The following is a 20,990-nucleotide window of genomic DNA, read 5'->3' on the forward strand; positions in this document are numbered from 1 at the left end:
GCCTGAGGAGCTCAGCTACCTCGGGCACCATGGCAACACCCAGCCCGGGCCCGTCACCTGCTCTCCCAACTGCGCACGCGTCCCTTTCCGCCCCGCCCGTGACCACCCCGCCGCAACACGTGACTGACAGCGTCGCTGGCCATTGGGGGCTGGGAGCGGGGCACAGGAAGCGCCCAAACAATAGGCGGGATGGAGGCGGGGCTTATCTGCGGAGGGGCGGGGCCCGGGAGGTGAGTGGTGGCTGAGGGAGTAACCCAGACTCGGGGTGGTGGGGCGCGTGAGCCTGCCGCCGGGAGCGTGTGACTGAGGCGCTGAGGTAGGCACCTCCTCTGCCCCTTGCCGGGCCGGGGCCCCCGCTCGCCCCCCGGGGATACCGATATATCGCGGGGTCGGCTTATCCCCCTGGCCCCCGGGGATACCGATCTAGGGAGGGGGGCGGGGCCGGTTCCCCTGGGGATACCGACGTATGGGGGGGGGTGTCAGCTCCCCCTTCTAAACCCATCTATCGGGTGTGTCCAGACAAGGACATGGAGGATGGGATGGCTGCCTCTGAGCCTCGCTTCTCTTGATTGAGAGCAGGTTGCATGGGTGCCTGGCTCCTGATCCCTAACTGGGGGCGGGGGGAGGCCACCTGGAGGATGAGGCTGGGTGGGGTTTGCTCAGCTGTTTTACAGTACTAATGATTTCTCAGACTAATTTTAGATATGCAGGTCAGTGGGAAGCAGAAAATACTCCAAACCCCTCCCTCCCCCCCCCAAACACACACACGAACACATCTCCCTCTGTCCTGCTTGATCCAAATGCTCCATGCTGATCCCCTCTGCATTTCTACACTGGTCTGTGCTTTTTGAGACACTTTGCTTGGATTGCAGTTTACATTATTGTCTGTGGTATCTAAGCCCATCACCCTAGTGTATCTGAATACCCAGGGCTCCTCTCAGTAATGTCATCAAGGCAAGGTGCATGTGGCAGGTCTAAAACCAAACTTCCTGCTGTCATCTTAGGGAAACAAGACCTACGCAACAGCTCTGATCAGCTTGAAGTGACAGGAGTAAACGCTGACAGTGGTGACTGAGAAAGGGCTGCTGGGTGGAAGATCCATGTAATGTCTTGATCCCTATTGATCTCCTCCAGTAGGTCATCCTTTTTATCTCAAACTTTGATGAATGTGTTTCATAGATTCTTAAGGCAAAGAGATGATTATATCATTTTCACGGATCCAGCATCTGTGCTGCACCCCAGTTTTTAAACAGTTCCTTGGAGGAACCTCTTCAGTGTACCAGATCCCCAATGGGTCCCACTCATAAACCTTGTGGATGTGGTCTACTTGATAGGCACTGTAAAACTAGTACTGATTTCAGTGGAAGGCTGTATATTGTTGATTTCAAAAGAGTCATTAAAATAATGAATGTATTGGATAAAGAGTGAAAGGCAAATCTGTATTATGTGCCTCACTATTGTTGATATGTGGGAATGGACCCATCAGTCGACTAGAACTGGTTAAAATAACAATAGAACAAGGAAACAACCATACACAGTAATCCTGAAACAAATAGAGGAATAATCCTCTTGGCAGAACAAACAGGCATTTTTAATGAGCTTTTCAGAAATGAGCTGTTGCATGTAAACCTGTTTTCAAGGCTTTACAGGGGATATATGCCTGCCTTGAATTTGAATAATTAATGAGCCTTGATTAGAAGTGTATGGGAAGCCTTCAGTGAATAAGTAGCATCACAAGAGAGGATGACTTCATTTTGTATGAGTGCTGCACCTGCTGCTATATATAGGTAACTCTTTTCAGGGTTTCTGCAGGGCAGCTGATTTCTTGATGAATCAGCTGATCAGACACAGAGCTAATTATTTTCATGGCTATCCAGGAAGAAAACATTTTCTGCCTGCAACCCATAACAATCACTGATTTTAGTTTGCAATGGTCAGATTAGATATGAGAATATTCTCATTTTAGCAAAGAATTTCTCATTTCATGCTTTCTGTACTAAGTATATTCAGAAGTCAGTGACTGTTGATTTAAAAGGACAAAAGAATTTTTATGCTTAGCACTGGTCTGATTAGGAAGTGCAGTTGTGAATCATCTGAGATGCCAGTTAATCTTTCTCCTTTTCTGCCTTTTTCCTTTATGAATCAAGAGACTTTTGGTAGCAGACAGAGTTAAAATCTTTATATGTTAGGGGAAATTAGATGGCTGAGAGTTCTGTGGAGTATTTCACCTCTAAATCTGTAGTTTCAATATGAGCCAGGTTAATAGTAGCTTAAAATTGATATTGCCTTTATGATCGAAGTAGCACGGCATAAGAAGTAATTCTTCCACTCTACTCAGCACTGTTCAGCTCTCAACAGGAGTAATGTTTCCAGTTCTGAGCATGACATTTTGGGAAAGATATGGACAAACTGGAGAAAGTCCAGAGGAGAGCAGCAAAAATGATTAAGGTCTAGAAAACATGACATACAAGGAAGGATTGGAAAAAAATGGGTTTGTTTAGGCTGGAAAAGAGAACACTGAGGGGGGACATGAGAACAGTCTTCGGGTACATAAAAGGTTCTTATAAAGAGGAGGGTGATAAATTGTTCTGATTCACTGAGGACGGGACAAGAAGTAACTGGCTTAAATTACAGCAAGGAAGGTTTAGGTTAGACACTAGGAAAAACTTCCTAACTGTAATGGTAGTAAAGCATTGGAACAAATTACCTAGGGAGGTTGTGGAATCTCCATCATTGGAGGTTTTTAAAACCAGATTAGACAAACACCTGCCAGGGATAGTTTAGATAATACTTAGTCCTGCTTCAGTGGAGTGGACTAGATGACCTATTGAGGTCCCTTCCAGTCCTACATTTCTATGATACCTGGATTTTTTTTAAAGATGTGCCATAGTTGGAACAGGAAATTATAATAACTTAGTATGTCATTAATCTAAAATTTGCTTTACATTTAATTTACCGCTTTTCCCATTATAAATGCTCTGAACATATGATATTCCAGTATCACAATACACTTAGGGAGTGTTAGTGAAATTTTAACTGTAGCCCCCCTGTGATGACTTGTTTCCCCTCTGCTGAACAGCTGACATATATTTGGTGACTCATTATTTGGTACCTTTGCTGCCACAATCTGGTATTACCTCGTTGTCTCTTTTAGACTTTAGAGTTAAAAGATTTTAGTCTTTTCCCCCCAGGAACTTGAAACCCAGAGTTGCTCTTAGCACATGATAATTACTGTGTAGCATCACTTCAGGAAGATGATGTCTAAATAATTAGGATCAGGCTTAGTTTTAAAGTTAGTGAAAATAGAGTATCTTATTTATTACTTGAAGAACAAATACTACCTAACAAGGAACTGGAAGCTTTAAAGAAATAGTTTTATACACAGAAACCTCTCTCTTTTTTTTACCTCATGTAAATCTATCGTGTGTGTGTGTGTGTGTGTGTGTATGTATATATTTATTTATATATATATATATATATATAAGTCACCTCCCCGCATCAACTCTTGCTGCTAAGCTACTGGGATGGCTTTGGGAGTTACTCACTTTCTCTGAGGAATTTCTCACCTTCAAAGCCCACCACAGTCTACCTTATGTGGGAAGCTTCTGGGGCTAGGGACACCAAGCTGAGCTTTTTTCAGTCTCCTTCCTCAGAGCTCTACTAACCCTTCTTAAGTTAGCCCACCTCTCCAGGCAAGTCCAGCCAAACCTTCTGTCTGACCTCTTACTCCCAGTGGTTTCCTGTGACTGCCCTGTCACAATTCCAGCTCTCCCTTTCTTGAGATCCACTCTGCAACTGTCACCTTGACCAACCTCCCTACAGGCTCCATCCTCTCTGGAGCCTCAGTAGTTCCTTCACACACCCCTTTTCCATCACTTTAGTTTGATGATAACAGTCTGAATAGAGAAGAGAAAGCATTCCATTATGAAAGGAGAGCGGAAGCCTTTTTAGTCTCAAATGTTGGCAAATTTGTCAGGGTGGAAGAGGAAGAATTTTTTTTTGTTCAAAGCACTGGCTGTATAACACACTCTTGTTTAACGTTGGTAAATCATTAAATCTTTCTGTGCCTCAGTTCCTCATCTGTAAAATGGGGATAATACTATTCCCTTACCTAGCAGGGCTGTTGAGGGAAAATCCACCAATGTTTGTGAGGTATTCCATAGTGATGGGAGCCACTTGAGTACCTGTAGACAGGGATTAGTCACAAACTTGCTTCAGATTCACTTATACTGTAGTAAAGATAAGTGTTCAAGATAATTAACTTGCAGAAGTGGTAACTGAATTTTGCCTTTGTATTCTAGAGATACCAACTTTGTGCCTGAGTGAAAAAGCTTTTCCAGGATGGCTTTGAATTGCTACTGGGGAGTCTTGGCAGTCTGTATGATGACTTTTCCAAGCACACTTTGTTTCCAGCAGGACCAGTCCAGAGTGTTACTATTATCTTTTGATGGATTTCGATGGGATTACATTTATAAATTCCCAACGCCTAACTTTCATTATATCATGAAGAATGGTGCTCATGTTAAACAGGTTACTAATGTGTTTATTACGAAAACGTATCCTAATCATTATACAATGGTGACAGGTCTCTATGCAGAGAGCCATGGCATAGTTGCTAATGAAATGTATGATCCTGTCCTGAACAAAATTTTCTCCCTGAACAACATGAACATCTATAATTCAAAGTTCTGGGAAGAGGCCTGTCCGATATGGGTCACCAACCAAATGGAAGGACATAGAACCGGAGCTGCTATGTGGCCTGGAACAGATGTAAAAATACATGGAGTCTTTCCTACACACTATATGTTTTACAATGAGTCTGTTTCATTCGAAGATCGAGTTGACAAACTTATTGATTGGTTTACCTCAGAAGAACCCATAAATTTTGGTCTTCTGTACTGGGAGCAGCCTGATGCGATGGGGCATGTTTTGGGTCCAGAAAATCCACGTATGGGCGCAGTCATTAGTGAGATTGATGACAAGCTGGGATATCTTGTGTCAGAACTGAAGAAAGCAAAGTTGTGGGACACACTGAATATCATAATCACAAGTGACCATGGAATGGCACAATCTTCTTCAGAAAGGCTCATAGAGCTTGATCAATACGTGGCTAGAGAGCTGTATACAATGGTTGATCATTCTCCAGTGGTAGCGATTTTGCCAAAAGAAGGTAGGAACTATGGCATTAAAATGACAGCGTAACAAGCCTTATGGATGGGGGGGAAGTGATAGATGTGGTATATCTTGGCTTTAGTAAGGCTTTTGATACTGTCTCGCATGATCTTCTCATAAACAAACTATGGAAATACAAGCTAGATGAAGCTACTATAAGGTGGTTGAATAACTGGCTGGAAAACCGTTCCCAGAGAGTAGTTATCAGTGGTTCACAGTCAAGCTGGAGGGACATAACAAGTGGGGTCCCGCAGGGATCAGTTCTGGGTCCGGTTCTATTCAATATCTTCATCAATCATTTAGATATGGCATAGAGAGTGCACTTCTAAAGTTTGCAGATAATACCAAGCTGGGAGGGGTTGCAAGTGCTTTGGGGGATAGGATTAACATTTAAAATGGTCTGGAGAAATGGTTTGAAGTAAATAGGATGAAATTCAGTAAGGACAACTGCTAAGTACTCCACTTAGGAAGGAACAATCAGTTGCACACATACAAAATGGGAAATGACAGCCTAGGACGGAGCACTGCAGAAAGTGTTCTGGGGGTCATAGTGGATCACAAGCTAAATATGAGTCAACAGTGCAACACTGTTCCAAAAAAAAGCAAACATTCTGGGCTATATTAGCAGAAGTATTGCAAGCAAGACATGAGAAGTAATTCTTCTGCTCTACTCCGTGCTGATTAGGCCTCAGTTGGAGTATTGAGTCACATTCTGGGGGCAACATTTCAGGAAAGATGTGGACAAATTGGAGAAAGTCCAGAGAACAGCAACAAAAATTATTAAAGGTCTAGAAAACATAACCTATGAGAGAAGATTTGAAAAAAACTGGGTTTGTTTAGTCGGGAGAAGAGCAGACTGAGAGGGAACATAACAGTTTTCAAGTATAATAAAGGTTGATACAAGGAGGAGAGAGAAAAAATGTTCTCCTTAACCACTGAGGATAGGACAAGAAGCAATGGGCTTAAATTGCAGCAAGGGTGGTTTAGGTTGGACATTAGGAAAAACTTCCTAACTCTCAAGCTGGTTAAGCATTGGAAGAAATTGCCTAGCGGGATTGTGGAATCTCCATCATTGGAGATTTTTAAGAGTAGGTTAGACAAACACCTGTCAGGGATACTTAGTCCTGCCATGAGTGCAGGGGGATGGACTAGATGACGTCTTGAGATCCCTTCCAGTTCTGAGTCTATGAAAATTGCAATATGGGCTTGCCCTTACAGGCTTGGGTCCTTATTCATGTCAGCAATCACCTTAAAGCCAATGGGACTTTTGTCATGAACTCACTTGCATGGGTTAAAGTTTGCAGGCGCATGCCCTTGATTAGTATTGATAGCTCTGTCTAGCATAGCTTTCTAAAATGGACTTACTCATTTTTAAATTACTGTAATACTTGCCAACCCAAAATCCTGACCAACCCTATGTTGTGTTTATATGGAAACCAGATATAATCATTAGGCACCTATCACGTTGATATCTCATTGCCAAATATGATGTAGATGAGTATACAATATGGTTTTCTCCATATTCGTACTTGACTTGAATCACCAAGGGCCTCATGCTGGTTTTATTATCTACCTTCATTGGAAACAAAATTAGACCACAACTCTCCAGCAGTGACAACTAGTGCTGTCACTATGACCATTTCTTTTGGTTCTGTGGTGATTATGTAACAGGCAAGAAAATAGTGGCACAGAATTTTAAAATTGAATGCAGAGGGCCTTCTCCCTTGAAAATATTTGCAATATATTTATCATAAACTTGTAATTCCCATCCATGAAATATAAACATGTATTGATAAGTGATCGAGGTCCCAAATCTAGGTTGAATTTAAAATAAAAAAATTGTACGGGAGCTGATTTTAATAAAAGTGTATTCAGGCTTGAAAAAGATTTATATTTTGGCTTTAAACACTTCTCTGCAGCTTTGTACTAGTGCATGAAAACAAAGTGAAGCTCACCAGGGTACTTGCTGTCCAAGCTGAGTAAACTGTGAAATGGAAGCAATTGTTGAAAATAAACATAGATTTTTGCAACCCCTTTAATTTAATTTCTAAAACATTACTAATTGACAGGATTTTTTAAATGATTTGCAACGGGTCTCTTTAATAGGAGTGGCATCTTACTTTTGTCATCTCATTGATGCATAATGTGCTTTTCTTTCTATCCATCCGGAGGTCATTGCTTTAAATATCATCTTTTGCTTGAAGATGCTGATCTTCATGTTTTGTTGTTTCAGTTCTTTAGTTTGCTGGTAATATAAAACTAATCTTTCATAGGCATAGCTAAAATTACTTTCTTTTTCCCAATAGGCTTTTAACTTTTTTTTTTTTTTTTTTTTTTTTTTTTTTTTGAATTGTCCAACAATTAACTACTACTTACTCAGTCACTAGTCACAGCTAGAGGTTTTATTTTCAATTTTTCTGTGGAATTATATTCTAAGAAATTAAATAAGAGTAAATTCTTATAGCTAATTCTACAGCTCAAAATTTAGCCACCATTCTCATGTTTAACCTGTTCAGGCCCCAGGGGTCAGTAAAGCTGTGAAAAACAAAGTGGTAGTGCCTGTCTTCAGCAAGGAGAGGAAAAACCTGTTCTAAAAAGATTGGAGTGCAGATTATTACTGATAAGGCACACCCATGCTTCATTGTATCTTCTTACTTATAGTTGACAGGTTGAAGCCAATGACATCTATCAAAGGTAGAAGCGGAGATGTTTTTAGTGTTTGCTATGAGGGATCTGATATACCAACCTCTCATCAGAATATGCTCTTCTTTTTTCCTCTTCCTCCGTGTGTCCCCCACCCTCCCCCCAAAAAATCAGACTCGGCCTTTCTCAGCTTGGGCAACCCCAATTTTGTGATGTACTTAAGGGGTATTTGAACCTTTCTGAGAGAAGTATGTCATCCTACATGCTGTACGCTGCAGACCAAATTCTGCCCTTAATTTACAGTAACTCCTCACTTAACGTTGTAGTTATGTTCCTGACAAATGCGACATTAAGCGAAATGATGTTAAGCAAATCCAATTTCCCCGTAAGAATGAATGTAAATAGAGGGGTTTGGTTCCAGGGAAATCTTTTTTGCCAGACAAAAGGCATTATAAACCATTTTAAACAAGCAATTTAATACAGGTATTAAACAGGCTGGCAGCCCCCCCCATCAGGTCTCCTCCCCCCTGCCCTCCTCCTTGTGCTTCCCACCCCCTGGCGGACCCCACGGATCAACGCCTTCCACCTGCTCCCCCTGTCCGCGTCAATCAGCTGCCTTGCGGCGTTCAGGAGGCTGGGGGAAGGAGCGAGGACACGGCACGTGTCCTCCCCCCTGCCTCCTGAATGCCGCAGACCAGCTGATTGCCGCGGGCAGGGGACAGAGGGGGGAGACTGCGTGCGCATCCTTGCTCCTCCCCCCAGCCCCCTGAATGCCCCAAGACAGCTGATTGCGGTGGGCAGGAGGCGGGGGGAGCAGGGGGAAGGCGCTGACCCATGGGGTTTGCTGGCAGGCGGGAGGTGCTGGGGTGGGGCACGTAGGGGAGCTGTGGACAAAGCAGGCAGCCAAACAACGTTGTAGGGGAGCATTGCGCAACTTTAAACGAGCATGTTCTGTAATGGAACAAGGACGTAACATCGAAACAACGTTAAGTAAGAGGACGTTAAGTGGGGAGTTATTGTACATACAAATGTGACTAACTTTAATTTGAGGCTAAGGTTGTATGTCCAGGAAGAGGTTACTATCTTCTCTCAATCTAGGGGTGAGAAAAGAGACTTTAGTGCTTTGTAGAGGGGAGCAGGGTTACAGGAAGTGGGTGGACATGTACAACCACATTGCCTTCAGTCAGAATGGATTGGTGTAACTGAAGACAGAACTTGGTCTAGCAAACAGAGAGAGAGAGGATCCACTTATAAGAAGCATGCTGTGACCTTTTTACTAAATAAGGTCATAGTTTTAGCCCCAAAGACCAATAAGAAACATTAAACCGTTAAAACCACACTTCCTACCCTTCAGTTCTTTCTAGGCTGCAAAGAGACCACTTGTCAGGGTCTGGCTTGCTGCCTGTTTTGAAATGTGGATGCATGAAACACAAAAAGAAGATAGCTAGTGCTGCAGAAACGTCCTGCTCAGCTAGTGACAAAATTATGATTTGAATAGCACATGTGTCACAGTCCTAAATTATATTGTAAATAGATTCAGTATGTGTAGGCTTCTTAGTATTAAAACGGGGAAGGCCTGATAGCAAGGGAAAGCAAACTGCAAAGCTTTAACATTGAAAACCTAGCTCATATATGAGCAAATTTAGGAACCAAAACTACATCTGTTTTCAAACTCCCTTCCTCGTCTACTTAATCTGTCAAGTCTTGGATTCAGAGTTTCTTCTCTGAAACTTCATGGCAACACCACCATCTAAACAAGAGCAGGAAGGCTGTTTTAGGTGATTGCTCTGCAGTGGCAGATGCCATCAGTCGTCCTGCTCGGAGCGAAGGACCTCCCGCTGAATTGCTGCCGCAGATTGCGATCGCGGCTTTTTTTTGTTTTTGTTTGACTGCTTGGGGTGGCCAAAACCCTGGAGCCGGCCCTGCCTCTGGTGTTAGGGATGTGCCTTTTCCGGTCCCTGAAACAAGGCCACAGGATGTGGGGAAGCAAAGTGGTACCAGAGCAGTGAGGGAGGCGTATGACTAGGAGCAGAATGGGATGGAGAGGTAGATAGTTGCAGAAGGGGATGGGGACAGGGGCCATTGGGGTAGATAGGAGCAGAGGGGAACAGACTGGCTGGGGGTACAGGAGCAGAAAGATATATAACCACACTCCCCATCCGAACCGGTAATTGATTGCACAGGCAGTTTTAATTCTGGCATTTCCTGACTTTTGAATGGTAACCTTAACATACTTCTAGTGTGGTTATGTAACATAAATCCGATTTAGTTATTGATTTTTTTTGTTAACGATTTAACAATATCGTTGCAGAAAATACAGGTCCGTTTGCTTGTACACAGGAAGTCTATTAGTTTGCTGTGTCCTTAACCACCTTTGTGAATGTTCATAATTGTTCAGAGATGTCTGAAAAGACCCAGATTTTTATTGTAACTATAGTAAGAGCATGGGTGGGGTTTTTTTGTTTGTTTTTATGTGGCTTTAAGCTGTTTATATTGGGACAAATACAAAAATGTGATCTTCGAGGTTGTGAGCAGAGATTAGCACTTACTTAAATCTTAAAAAACAATCTATCTCCAAGCCTTCAGCTCTTGCTGAATCACAGGAGAACAGTGTTAAAAGCCAGGGATGAAGACAAGGGCAAGATTCCTGGCATCAGACAATATTTCTTCAAAGCAGCACCTTTGACTCCTCCGGTTTCCATTAGTGGAGTCTCTGACATTCTACTGATACGTTTTTTTCCCCTTCGCCATGCTTCCTGGGCCCTACTATTTACTGCTTCTTAGCTCTACTTTGCACTGCTCCTCCCCTATTACTCTCCCCTCATCTTCCTCCACTTCCCATTCCATAGCTGCTTTTACTACAAACTTTACAGAAAACAGAAATAGGTAAATGATAAAAGTAGCACAGAAATAGATCTCTAGAAGAGAGAAATAGATGCAGATTGTAAACTTTTTGAGACAGAGAATCTCTTTGCTCCGTGTTTGTACAGTGCCTAGCACAATGGGGTCCTAGTTCATGACTGGGGCTCTGAGGCGCTACAGTACAAATAATAGACAATGATGAACAGAAACTTGGAGACTAAAATATATTTGAACCTCTGTCTGTTTCTACTGTTCTTTTACACCTCCATCTATTTCTATAGTTTCCCTACATTTTTAATCTAGTGTGAATATTCAAGTTGTGCATGCTGTTAGACTATGTAACTGTCTAATTTTATTATGAATGACTTTCATCTTCCTTCCCATTCCACCTTATTGCTTGTTTCTTGCTTGATGCATTTTGCCTTGAAGTAAGTTGTAAACTCCTTGGCCAGGGACCAGTTTTTGTACTGTACCTAGCGCAGTAATGCCCTAATCTGGATTTGGGCTTCTGAGCATTACAGGAACACTAACAATAAGAAGTAAATAATTTCCAAAGACAGAATATATCACTAGGATCATATAATACAGATTTGGACTTTTCCCCCCCATAAACCATGAACTGATTGGTTAGCTGCACAGTTGGAACCTAACCAACATTTGAAGAAAATTGCCCCACCTATAATTTGAAATGGTGAGATAAAGAGGAGGCAAAGTTAATTAGGCTCAGGTACCAAAGTGGGGACTGAAATTCTTTTAAAGTAAATACTATGGGCTTAAACTGAAGATTGTTGGCTTCCTGTTAAGTAAAAGTTATGCTTTCGAGGCTGCCATGGAGAAACTCCCAATGCAGTTTTTTAAAGGAAGATGAACTCTAAAGCAACCCAACTACACCATAGATGGTTTCTGGGGAAATGTGGCAATTCCCCTTTGAAGCTCTGCTCCCTGAGAAATCTGTGTGCACTGAATAGAACATCAGAGTGTCACTTCCTTCCTCTCAAGCTTTATATGCAACACGGAAGAATCCGTTTATCCACAAAGGGGCTTGCCTAATTCCTTCTAACTGAAGTGAATACATGAAACTCCTATTGCTGTGCACAGTGATGATAAAACAAAAAGTAGCTCATTGTACTCGTGTTTAAACAAAAAGAAAAACACAACATAAGAGAACTGTTGTAATTCTATATTGAGGGACATGACAATTTATTGGAACGTGCTCTTACGGTCATGTGACTTCACCAGACCTTTCTGGCGAATAATGTGACCATCCAAAACTCTTTAACAATAAGGTTACACAGCATCACATACTGTCTGCCTAGAACTTCCTTTATGGCTAAATTCTGCTCTTCAGTGTAACATTTTTTTTTTTTTTTTATCCTTCATACCTAGTGCTGAAATAGATCATTTAAGCTATTGCTAGCATGTATACTAAGTGACTCATCATTGCTATTTGTGTTTTGTCACTATTAAGTTCTTGTTTTATTTGGTCTAAGGCAAACTTGATGAAGTGTATGAAGCCTTGGTCAATGCTCATCCCAACATGACTGTTTATAAAAAGGAGGAGATCCCAAATAGATTACACTACAAACACAACAGTAAAATTCAACCAATCTTAGCACTGGCTGATAAAGGATGGGAAATCTTACAAAACAAGTCTGATCAACTTCTCTGTAAGTATATTTTTCTCCATTCTGTTTCAGATCTATAAATTATTTTCTATTCAAACTAGCACAATAAAGTTATTAAATGCTGCGACCTCCTCTCCAGCCCTCAAATCCCCGTACCTGGCTTAAAAAGGGGTAAGAAGTCTTTAAACCATATGGGTGGAATTTTCAAAAACCCCAAAAGGAATTTTCAAAAACACCCAAAGGTGTACCATCACATTGAAAGTCAGTGGGACTTGTGCTCCCATCTTCTTGTAGGAGCTTTTGAAAATCCAGTCCTAAAGTGGCTTCAGAGACTTTAGCTGATCACAAATATAACTTTAAAAAATAAGCAGTTTCCTCTTGCAAGAGCTGGATCTTGGAACTTCTTAAGAACCTAGAGCCCAGTTCTGTAAAGTATGGTATTGTGGTATGAAGCCCTGCCACCTCAGCCTGTTGATCTGAGGGGGATTAGTCTGTAGTGCAGAATACATGGACATCGCTTTGGAAGGGACTTCTGAGATGGATTAGAGAAACTGGTCTGCTGATTCAGAAATTGGAGAACACTTTTGTTAAACAGGCAACGAATATCCTAGCCCAGGGGTGGGCAAACATTTTGGAATGAGGGCCACATCTGGGAAATTGCATGGAGGGCCATGAATGCTCACCAAATGAACAATTCATGTTCAAACACAAGTTTGTTTCAAAATCAACACTATTAAAATAATTGTCGAACAATGCGCTGTTAGAAAATTACATTACTGAGCTGTTTGTTGATTTTTACCACACAATTTTGCTCCTGTCTGAACACACATTGTATGTTAGCTAAAACTTCTCAGTGTAATGCACTGCGTAAAAGGTTGGTAGTTTAACGTTTATTGCTGACTTCTTTATGATCTGTAATTGGCTTTGTTGACTCATCAGTGTTTCTGCATTTGATCGTGCCAATAGCCAAAATATATTCAAACTGTTTTAGCTTCAGAGTAAACCACAATTAAGCAATGTTGTTGTTAATCAGTTTAACTCTGAAGAAGAGATATTCAAATAAACTTTATTGAATAAAGATTATATTTTAGTGGAAATAAACATAAAACCTTACTTACTGTTATAAATATACCATCATAACAACATATTACAGTAATTAAATCAAACTTGCCCCCTTTCCATGCCCTCTTTGATTAATGTGAACAATGCAGCTGGTCACCCTTCTTTACAATGGCATCAAAGTCCGGTGTCACTCTTGTTGTAGAAATCCGCAATACCAAGCTGAGATGTTGGTCAGTTAACTGGTATCTGTAGCGAGATTTGTTGTAATTCAGCAGAGAAAATGTTTGTTCGCAAACATAGGTGGAGCCGAACAAAACAAGGATTTTCTGTGCCACCTTACGGATATTTGGGAACTTTGTTTCACTCAAGGAGGCATAAAAATCATCCAGTTTTTCTGAATTCTACTTTTCCTTTAAGGTGAACCGCACTGGAGATCAATGAGCTCCAGTTGTAATTCTTGCAGGGCTTTCTGTAGTGTCTTCTCTATCTTCTCAAAGTCAGAGAATAGACGAGAAAATTCTCCATGCACATCACTCAACATTTTGCTGTACTTTTCTGTCTGCAATGGCAACACTTCCAAGTATTTCAGTGCTGGAAAGTGAGTGAACACTCAGTCTTGTTTTCAAAACAAATTAAGGACAAACTGGACTTCGAAGGCTGTCACACTAGAATACAATTTGTGTACAAACACATTCTTTCCTTGCAGCTTCACATTAAGTTCATTTAAATGTGCCAAGATATCCACACCAAAAGCGAGGTTGCACACCCAATTTGAATTCTTTAATTCAGGGAAATAATTTTCTTTTCCCTGCATCTCCAGAAAAATGCGAACTTCATCTCTGAGCTCCCACACTTGCTACAATACCTTTCCTAGGCTGAGCCAGCGGACATTTGTATTATAAAGTAAGTCCTGGTGTTCAGCGTCAGTGTCTTCAAGAAGGGAAATGAACTGCCGATGATTAAGTCCCCTCGCTCTTACGTAGTTCACTGTTTTCAGTACTATGCGAACAATATGATCGATGTCCAGGACATTTTTGCAAAGGGCCTCCTGATGCATAATACAATGCAGAAAAATAACCTCTTTATCAGGGTCTTTCTTTGTCCTGAATTCTTTTTAAAAGTCCTACATTTTCCCCAGTTTACTCCGGGGAGCTTCAGATGTTCAAAGCAGCCAGACACCCTCTCCTATAAATCTGATCCCTTAGTTGTGCCTTTCATTGATTCCATCGATAAAAATTCCTCTGATTTCAAATTTGTCATCAATTCCTCTGAAAAAAATCAATAACTGTGCTGCGTCTTTAATGTCAGTGCTGTCAGCGAGGGCTAACAAAAACAACATAAAGCCCTGTGCTTTCTTGTTCAACTCAGAAGCCAAGTGTTCATCAATCACTTCTCCACAGCAAGTAACAGTTCTTTGTAACAAACTACTGATTTCAAATTTGTTTTGGTATTCCGATCACGGCGTGCCAGCAACATCAACCATGCATTCTTTCAAAAGCTCCCCTTCAGCAAAAGGCTTATTTTGTTTAGCGATTTTAAACGCCAGAACATAAGTTGCCTTTGTAATGGCTTCCTGAACTGTAGCTTGTCGCACATAAATATTTTGCTGAGCTTTTAAGTTGGTGGCAAGTTTCTCAGCTTTTCTTGCCCTTTCCTCAGTTGTAAAATTGCTGCCATAATTAGGATGTTTTCTTTCTTGTACTCTCTGAACACCGCGATGCTTTCCTGACCAATCAGGAATACAGCCTTTGAGTTCATGTTTGTGAAAAAATATTTCGCATTCCATTCTTTGTTGAAAACCCGACACTCACTGTCCAATTTTTTTTTTTTTTTCTTTGCAGCCCTCCATTTTTGAAAGGGAAAAGAAAATTTTAACTGCTGCCCTTATTTCAAACTGCAGTTTACAAGATTGCATGCACTTTGTGCAGGGCCTCATTTCCAAAAGAGCTGCAACGGCAATGTGTTTTAAAAATAAAAAAAAAATAAAAATCAGAAAAGACATGGGTGGGCCTGGGTTGGCCATGGCCCACCCATTTATGCAGGTCCACCCCATCACTTGTCCCACTCTGCCATGTGGTGCTCCAGCCAGGGAGTGGGGTTGGGGGCTTGCCCCACTCCCCCCACCCGCCTGAGCTCCTGCAAGCCCCCAGACCCTCCTCCCTGGTGGGAGCACCGGAGTAGGGCAAGCCCCTGATGGACCTCAAGGGCCGGATTCAAAGCTGACAGGCCGGACATGGCTCGTGGGCCGTAGTTTGCCCACCCGTCCTAGCCACACGTTGTTCCTCTCACCCAAATGCCTGATGTAAGAGTTACTGCATTTGTAAGTATATCAGGATATTCTAATTTGGATATCCATGTGGCTTTGTCTAGTTATTATCTTTGCTTTAATAAAAACCATTTTTTAGGGCATGATCCTTGAGAGTTTTAGGTGTAAATTTTCAAAAGTGACTCTAGTCATTTTTGTGTGCCTAGCTTGAGCCACTTTAAAGGGGCCTGATAGTCAGCAGATGTCAGTGCATCCTGTTCCGAGATGTGCACTGTTTCCATTCCATCACCTACTTACTTTCTGTTTGTTGGGAGGAATGATGTGCTAACAAAGTATGTTCACGGTGGTCTTTGAAAGATGGTATAAAGTGGTATGACCCCTGCCACTTTAATTGAAAAACTAGAAAGCAGTGCTGTCTACAAATTTAAACAAAATAGTGAGGATGAGATATCCATGGAGGAGAGCCAGGTTTGGGATTTCATCTGAGGCTTTTCATTACTGGGTTAATATGGGATACTCATCTTAGAGGTGATACTCTCAGGAAGTTTAAATGCTGATTCTGTCTTATGCTTCTAATCTTGTCAGTTCTAGGATCACTTAAAAGCAAACTTTCCAACTGGTGAAAAGCTGATGTCAAAGTACTCTTCATAGCTTAACAAATATTTTCACTGTTCATATTAATCCAACTATTTCCTCACTTTTTTCCTCCATGATGCATGTATTCATGTGCATACGTTTCTCCTGTTCTAGAGCTGCCTGTGAGTTGTGAGACAATGGTTCTTTTCAAGAAAACTGCATTGAAGCACTAGTTATGAGACTGCTCCATGCTTCTGTCTCCATATCATTGACTGGGTAGAGGATGAGTCGGGGTCTCACTAACAGAGTTCCAGAAGGCTGGAGATTGGCCAATAGTCACATAGAGGTTGAGAAAAAAGCCTGCATTCAGTATGGAGCAGCCAGCCCAGTTGCAGATTAGAATTCTCTCCTTTAAGCATGCTTCAGTGCATGATGCCTGTGACTGCACACCGAACTCTAACACCTTGTGAGCTTTCCTTTCATAGGCCTCTCCTGTCTCTGATGGCTCTTGAATCCTCTCCTCTAGCCTCCTTGCCAATACAGAAGCCTCCTGCAGTAAATTCTTGAATGCTTTAAGTGACTCCCTTGATTGATTTATGTGAAATGAATGCTAACCTTCTAGGCATTATGATTCACGTCTAATATTACAACTGCTAATTACTACTTAACGTTTGTGCGCTTGTTCAGAAATGCAATTAAATCTTTGTTACAATAAATTAGGTTGGTTTCTTTTCCTTTTGCATTGTGGATTCTCTGGGAAAAGGTCCAAAGTTTCAATATTTCCTACTTTTAGTGAGCAATGGAAGTGTTTTAACAACTTGAGGGTGTCAAAGTTTTTGATAACTCACTTTCTCTTCTCTTTCCAGTGGGTAATCATGGATACGACAACATCCTACCAGAAATGCACCCAATCTTCTTGGCCTATGGTCCTGCCTTTAGAAAGAATACCACCAAAGAAGCCATGAGTCTCACAGATCTGTATCCCTTGTTGTGCCATCTGCTTGGTATCAGTTCATTGCCAAACAATGGGTCATTCAGCAATGTGGAAGATTTGCTTCTTACGGAAGTTCCAAGAGACCTGAATCCTAGATATTATGCACAGGAGTCCTATGCCTATTTTATAGGAGTTTTTCTTGGTAGCATTCTTGTTGTTGTTTTTCTTCTAGTTTTTATTAAACACATAACCTACAGCCACCTACCCAGCATGCAGGTACAACACACTGAAATTTCCCAGCCGTTACTACAAGGGTAATATTACTTGCCAATGAAGGCACTTTAATAAAAACAATGAAAAGTTATTCTAGGTATTTTGAGCTTAAACAAAGTTTTCCTAGAAATTAGGTGAGTAGATCTGCAAAAATAAATACATGGGGTGCACTGGAGTAAATGTGTAACAGATGCATACAGGGAGAGCATGTTTCTGTTGCACCATATAACCACTTAATTTTTCAGGGGTTGAAAACCCCTCTCGATAACACTGGAAGGATATGTATGTAAATATTTAGTAACTTTAAACCCTTGGATACCTCATTTTAAGCTAATATTGGAAATAGAAATCATTTTAGATTCACTAAGCTCTTGGTCTTTATCTTTTGAATTAAAACAAATAATGGATTTTAACAAAAATCTATTTAGGTTAAGAAAAGAGTGTAAGGGATTCACAATGGAAGGATGGGCAGATTAAATCTATACTATCCAACATGCTCTGATTTTGTGCATTCCGTATAAATATCACTAGAATAGTGTTTGTACAAGTTGCAAAGCCATGTATGTCTCTAAATTCTCTCTCTAAATTATTGCAACTAAAACACATACCTTGATATATTCCAATGTTATTACTATAATAATCAGGCAGCATTAAATTTATTTGAACTACTATTTGGTTATAATGTTTAAGGCTTCAATAAACTAAAATATTCAATAGGGAAGTGAAGTAGGAAAAAAGATAACTAACAAGAACCTACATAGACCTGTATTATACCAGGAAAACTGAGCTAAATTAGCATCCTTTTGATATCTCGTGGAAGTAATAGACAACAAAATAGACAGCAGGCCAAATCCCCCCCTAGCTTAAGCAGCTGTGATTCTACTGATGCAAGTGGAGTTGAGCCCCTAATGGGCAGCCGTGAGTTTGACTGTCCTTTTTAAATTCTATCCTTGCAAGGTGGGGGATATGTAGGACTTTCTTTGCAGCCATAGGGCAATCTGCATCATAGTGTTGTTTGTTGCAGACAGGAATCTGGAAAGTTTTCCACAGAAACTATATTGATGCAGTGGATACTGCTCAGGAGTAATGTGGCAACGAGACCCTCTCTCATTCAAGATCTATTCTAATTCTAAGTTTGTAAAGAATTATACTAGTTCCTATGTAAAAACAAATCTGTCTGAATTGTAAAGGGTGGCTTTTGCTTGAAAGTGGATCAGACAGGATAGTCTGAAATAATGAAGCAAGAAAATTGATATAACTAGCAGGAATTCTTCCTTGATGCAACTTGTGTAGCAACAAAATTTGCTTGTGAGCTGTAACCATAACTAATTCCACTGCTGTAGCAGACATATTTATAGCTGAAATGGGCCATTGTGCATTTTGGTCTTTAATTGTAGCAGGCAGTGTTGTGCATTTCTAAATTGAGTTATGTGACCCACAGAAGGCTGGTGTTTCCTGGGCTGTAGCTTATTGTCAAATTGGGGTGGGCAAGAATACTGAAACTGAGTTGGTAGTCACAGAACTCAGTTTCAAAACTCAGCATTGTGTATAACTTAATCTGACTCATGTCTGTGAAATTCTGTTGTAATTGTCCTGGGGATCATGTGCTATTGCTCCACCTCCATCTTTGCTTAGGTTGTCAAGGAAAATCACCCTGTGGCCACAGTGCCTGTAATGTAAAGCTGCCTGTTGCTGGAGAAGCTCACATGCTGTTTTTGTTATCACCTGACTCACTAAAAGTAGACCAGACTTTGTCTTAATTCATCTGACAAATAATTCTTTTAAAACAGATGAAAATGGTGTTCACAGTAGTAGTTAAGACCTTGAAGCTCAGAGCAGATGAACCTAGCTTAAAATCAGGCTACCAGTAAACTTTACTAAGAGGAAGGTCAGGATCCACTGCAATCTTTACTTTGGCAATCTTGTCCTCAGGAATTGGTGGAAGGTATTTTGGTTGGATGGTAAGGGGAGATGTTTTGATATATAAAATCTCTACCTTTTCTGATCTTAGTATCCTATGTGCAATAATTCTTTCAGATCAATTGAATAAATGTATTCACATACAGAACTGAGAGCTACAGTCTGACAGCACTTCCTGCAGTGGGGAAGCCTAGATAATCTTCCCTTACTCTGTCCATTTCCAGTAGCTTCTTCACTCAAGCTCTATCCCCTCTTCCCAATGACCTTGGTATTAAAATTTTCATGCAGGATAGACAATGTGATCTTTCTTTGCACAATTGAATAGTTATTCTTTCTCTCAACACGGTAGGGGTGTTAATGTGGCTTTTTAGCAAATGCCATAGTGAGCAAGTAAATTATATCCTCAAGTGTGTAGTAGGCACTTACAATTTTTAACCTGATTTTAAAAAAAATTGCATAATTCAATCTGTTAGGCAACTTACTAATTTAGGGGGGAAAGTTCAGTACATCTGTCAACAATAACATTTGTGCCCAGAATTCCCATACCTAAAACAGTTTAGTGAAGAGCAATGTGTTCTAAGAGAGAACTTTGTACTTGTGAGCCAGCACCCCCAGGAAAAAGGGATTTTGCTAGTCACAAAACCTGTTTAAGTTGAAACATGCACTGTACTGTGAAAATAACTGACAGGTATTGAAGGGGGGAAGCTGTGTGTTCAGCTATTAGTTTGATTTTTATATCCCTACAAACTAAAAGCTGTCTTTGTTTTCATGTTTTGTTTTAGTGGAAATAAAATAAACTTTAATGTCTATAGTTTAGGAATAGTTGCAGGTGACCTATCTAATACTGGTAAGTTTACAAATGCACAAGCCTAAACCTGTAAGCACAAGAAATGGTAACACCAGAGAAATGTGATAGATGCTCCAGACCATGCTCTTTGAAAGGGCACAGGGTGTGATGTGTGTGCCTTTCAAGTACTTTAAGATTGCATGTGACTGAGTTAGTGGAAGCTGGGGTTAAAATACTGCAACTGCGAGTTCAGGGAATGGGAAAGCTTGCACTGTTCAAAAAACACACCAAACCACTTACTAAAATGTGGCATACTTTGACTCTAGTCAAGAATGTTCTTTCCTATTTGTGCTTGTAAACTCATAATTTTATCACGGCTGGTAGTATAAGTCATAACTAAGATTTTTTTAAACAACCTCTGAAACTTGTAACAGTTTTATGAAAAGATTTAATAGGCATGTGTTTTAATTACTGTTGTAATTATTTCTAGTAAATAGTAAAACATGGGAGAGTTCTGGTTTCATAAATTGAATGTGAGCTAACCAAGGGTCTGTGATATCATGAAATTGTGAGGCCTCACAAGTATTCATCTTTTTATTTTGATATATGCAACTTAACTGTCTTCATAAAGGTATTTTCTGGGCTGAGTTAATTACTCCTATTCCTGTCTTTACTAGCTTAAGTATTAAACTACTTTGGAGAGAAGGTGGATGAGGTAATATCCCTTATTAGACCAACTTCTGCAAGTTAAAAGTTTCACATATGCCAAGGAAATCATTCTCAGTTGAAGCACCAGAAGCCACCACTAGAATGACTGATTTAATTCTTCCTTTATTCTGCTTCATATAGGGTATCCCTAACTCTACTCCT

At 40.7% G+C, this 20,990-nt stretch overlaps 1 protein-coding gene across 3 annotated transcripts; it reads left to right on the plus strand.

Annotated features, from left to right (window-relative positions):
* The first annotated feature begins 204 nt into the window (after positions 1 to 204).
* Positions 205 to 19,625, plus strand: ENPP5 (ectonucleotide pyrophosphatase/phosphodiesterase family member 5). 3 transcript variants are annotated; one of them, XM_034766652.1, is made up of 4 exons: positions 205 to 230; positions 4,302 to 5,170; positions 12,168 to 12,344; positions 17,073 to 19,625. In XM_034766652.1, the coding sequence occupies exons 2-4, from the start codon at positions 4,342 to 4,344 to the stop codon at positions 17,456 to 17,458; spliced, it is 1,392 nt and encodes a 463-aa protein (XP_034622543.1). In that variant the 5' UTR covers positions 205 to 230; positions 4,302 to 4,341; the 3' UTR covers positions 17,459 to 19,625. The 3 variants fall into 3 exon arrangements, with proteins under 3 accessions (XP_034622543.1, XP_034622542.1, XP_034622544.1); XM_034766651.1 differs by lacking the exon at positions 205 to 230 and adding an exon at positions 236 to 316; XM_034766653.1 differs by lacking the exon at positions 205 to 230 and adding an exon at positions 1,042 to 1,133.
* The last annotated feature ends 1,365 nt before the right edge of the window (positions 19,626 to 20,990 follow it).

Source organism: Trachemys scripta, chromosome 3, assembly GCF_013100865.1.
Source record: "Trachemys scripta elegans isolate TJP31775 chromosome 3, CAS_Tse_1.0, whole genome shotgun sequence".
NCBI classification, from domain to species: domain Eukaryota; kingdom Metazoa; phylum Chordata; order Testudines; family Emydidae; genus Trachemys; species Trachemys scripta.

Excerpts from the sequence above, each read along its gene's own strand:
- ENPP5 (XM_034766652.1), top strand. The coding sequence starts at position 4,342 with ATGGCTTTGAATTGCTACTGGGGAGTCTTGGCAGTCTGTATGATGACT. Across the intron at positions 5,171-12,167 it reads AGCGATTTTGCCAAAAGAAG|GCAAACTTGATGAAGTGTAT; the intron begins GTAGGAACTATG and ends ATTTGGTCTAAG. Across the intron at positions 12,345-17,072 it reads CAAGTCTGATCAACTTCTCT|TGGGTAATCATGGATACGAC; the intron begins GTAAGTATATTT and ends TTCTCTTTCCAG.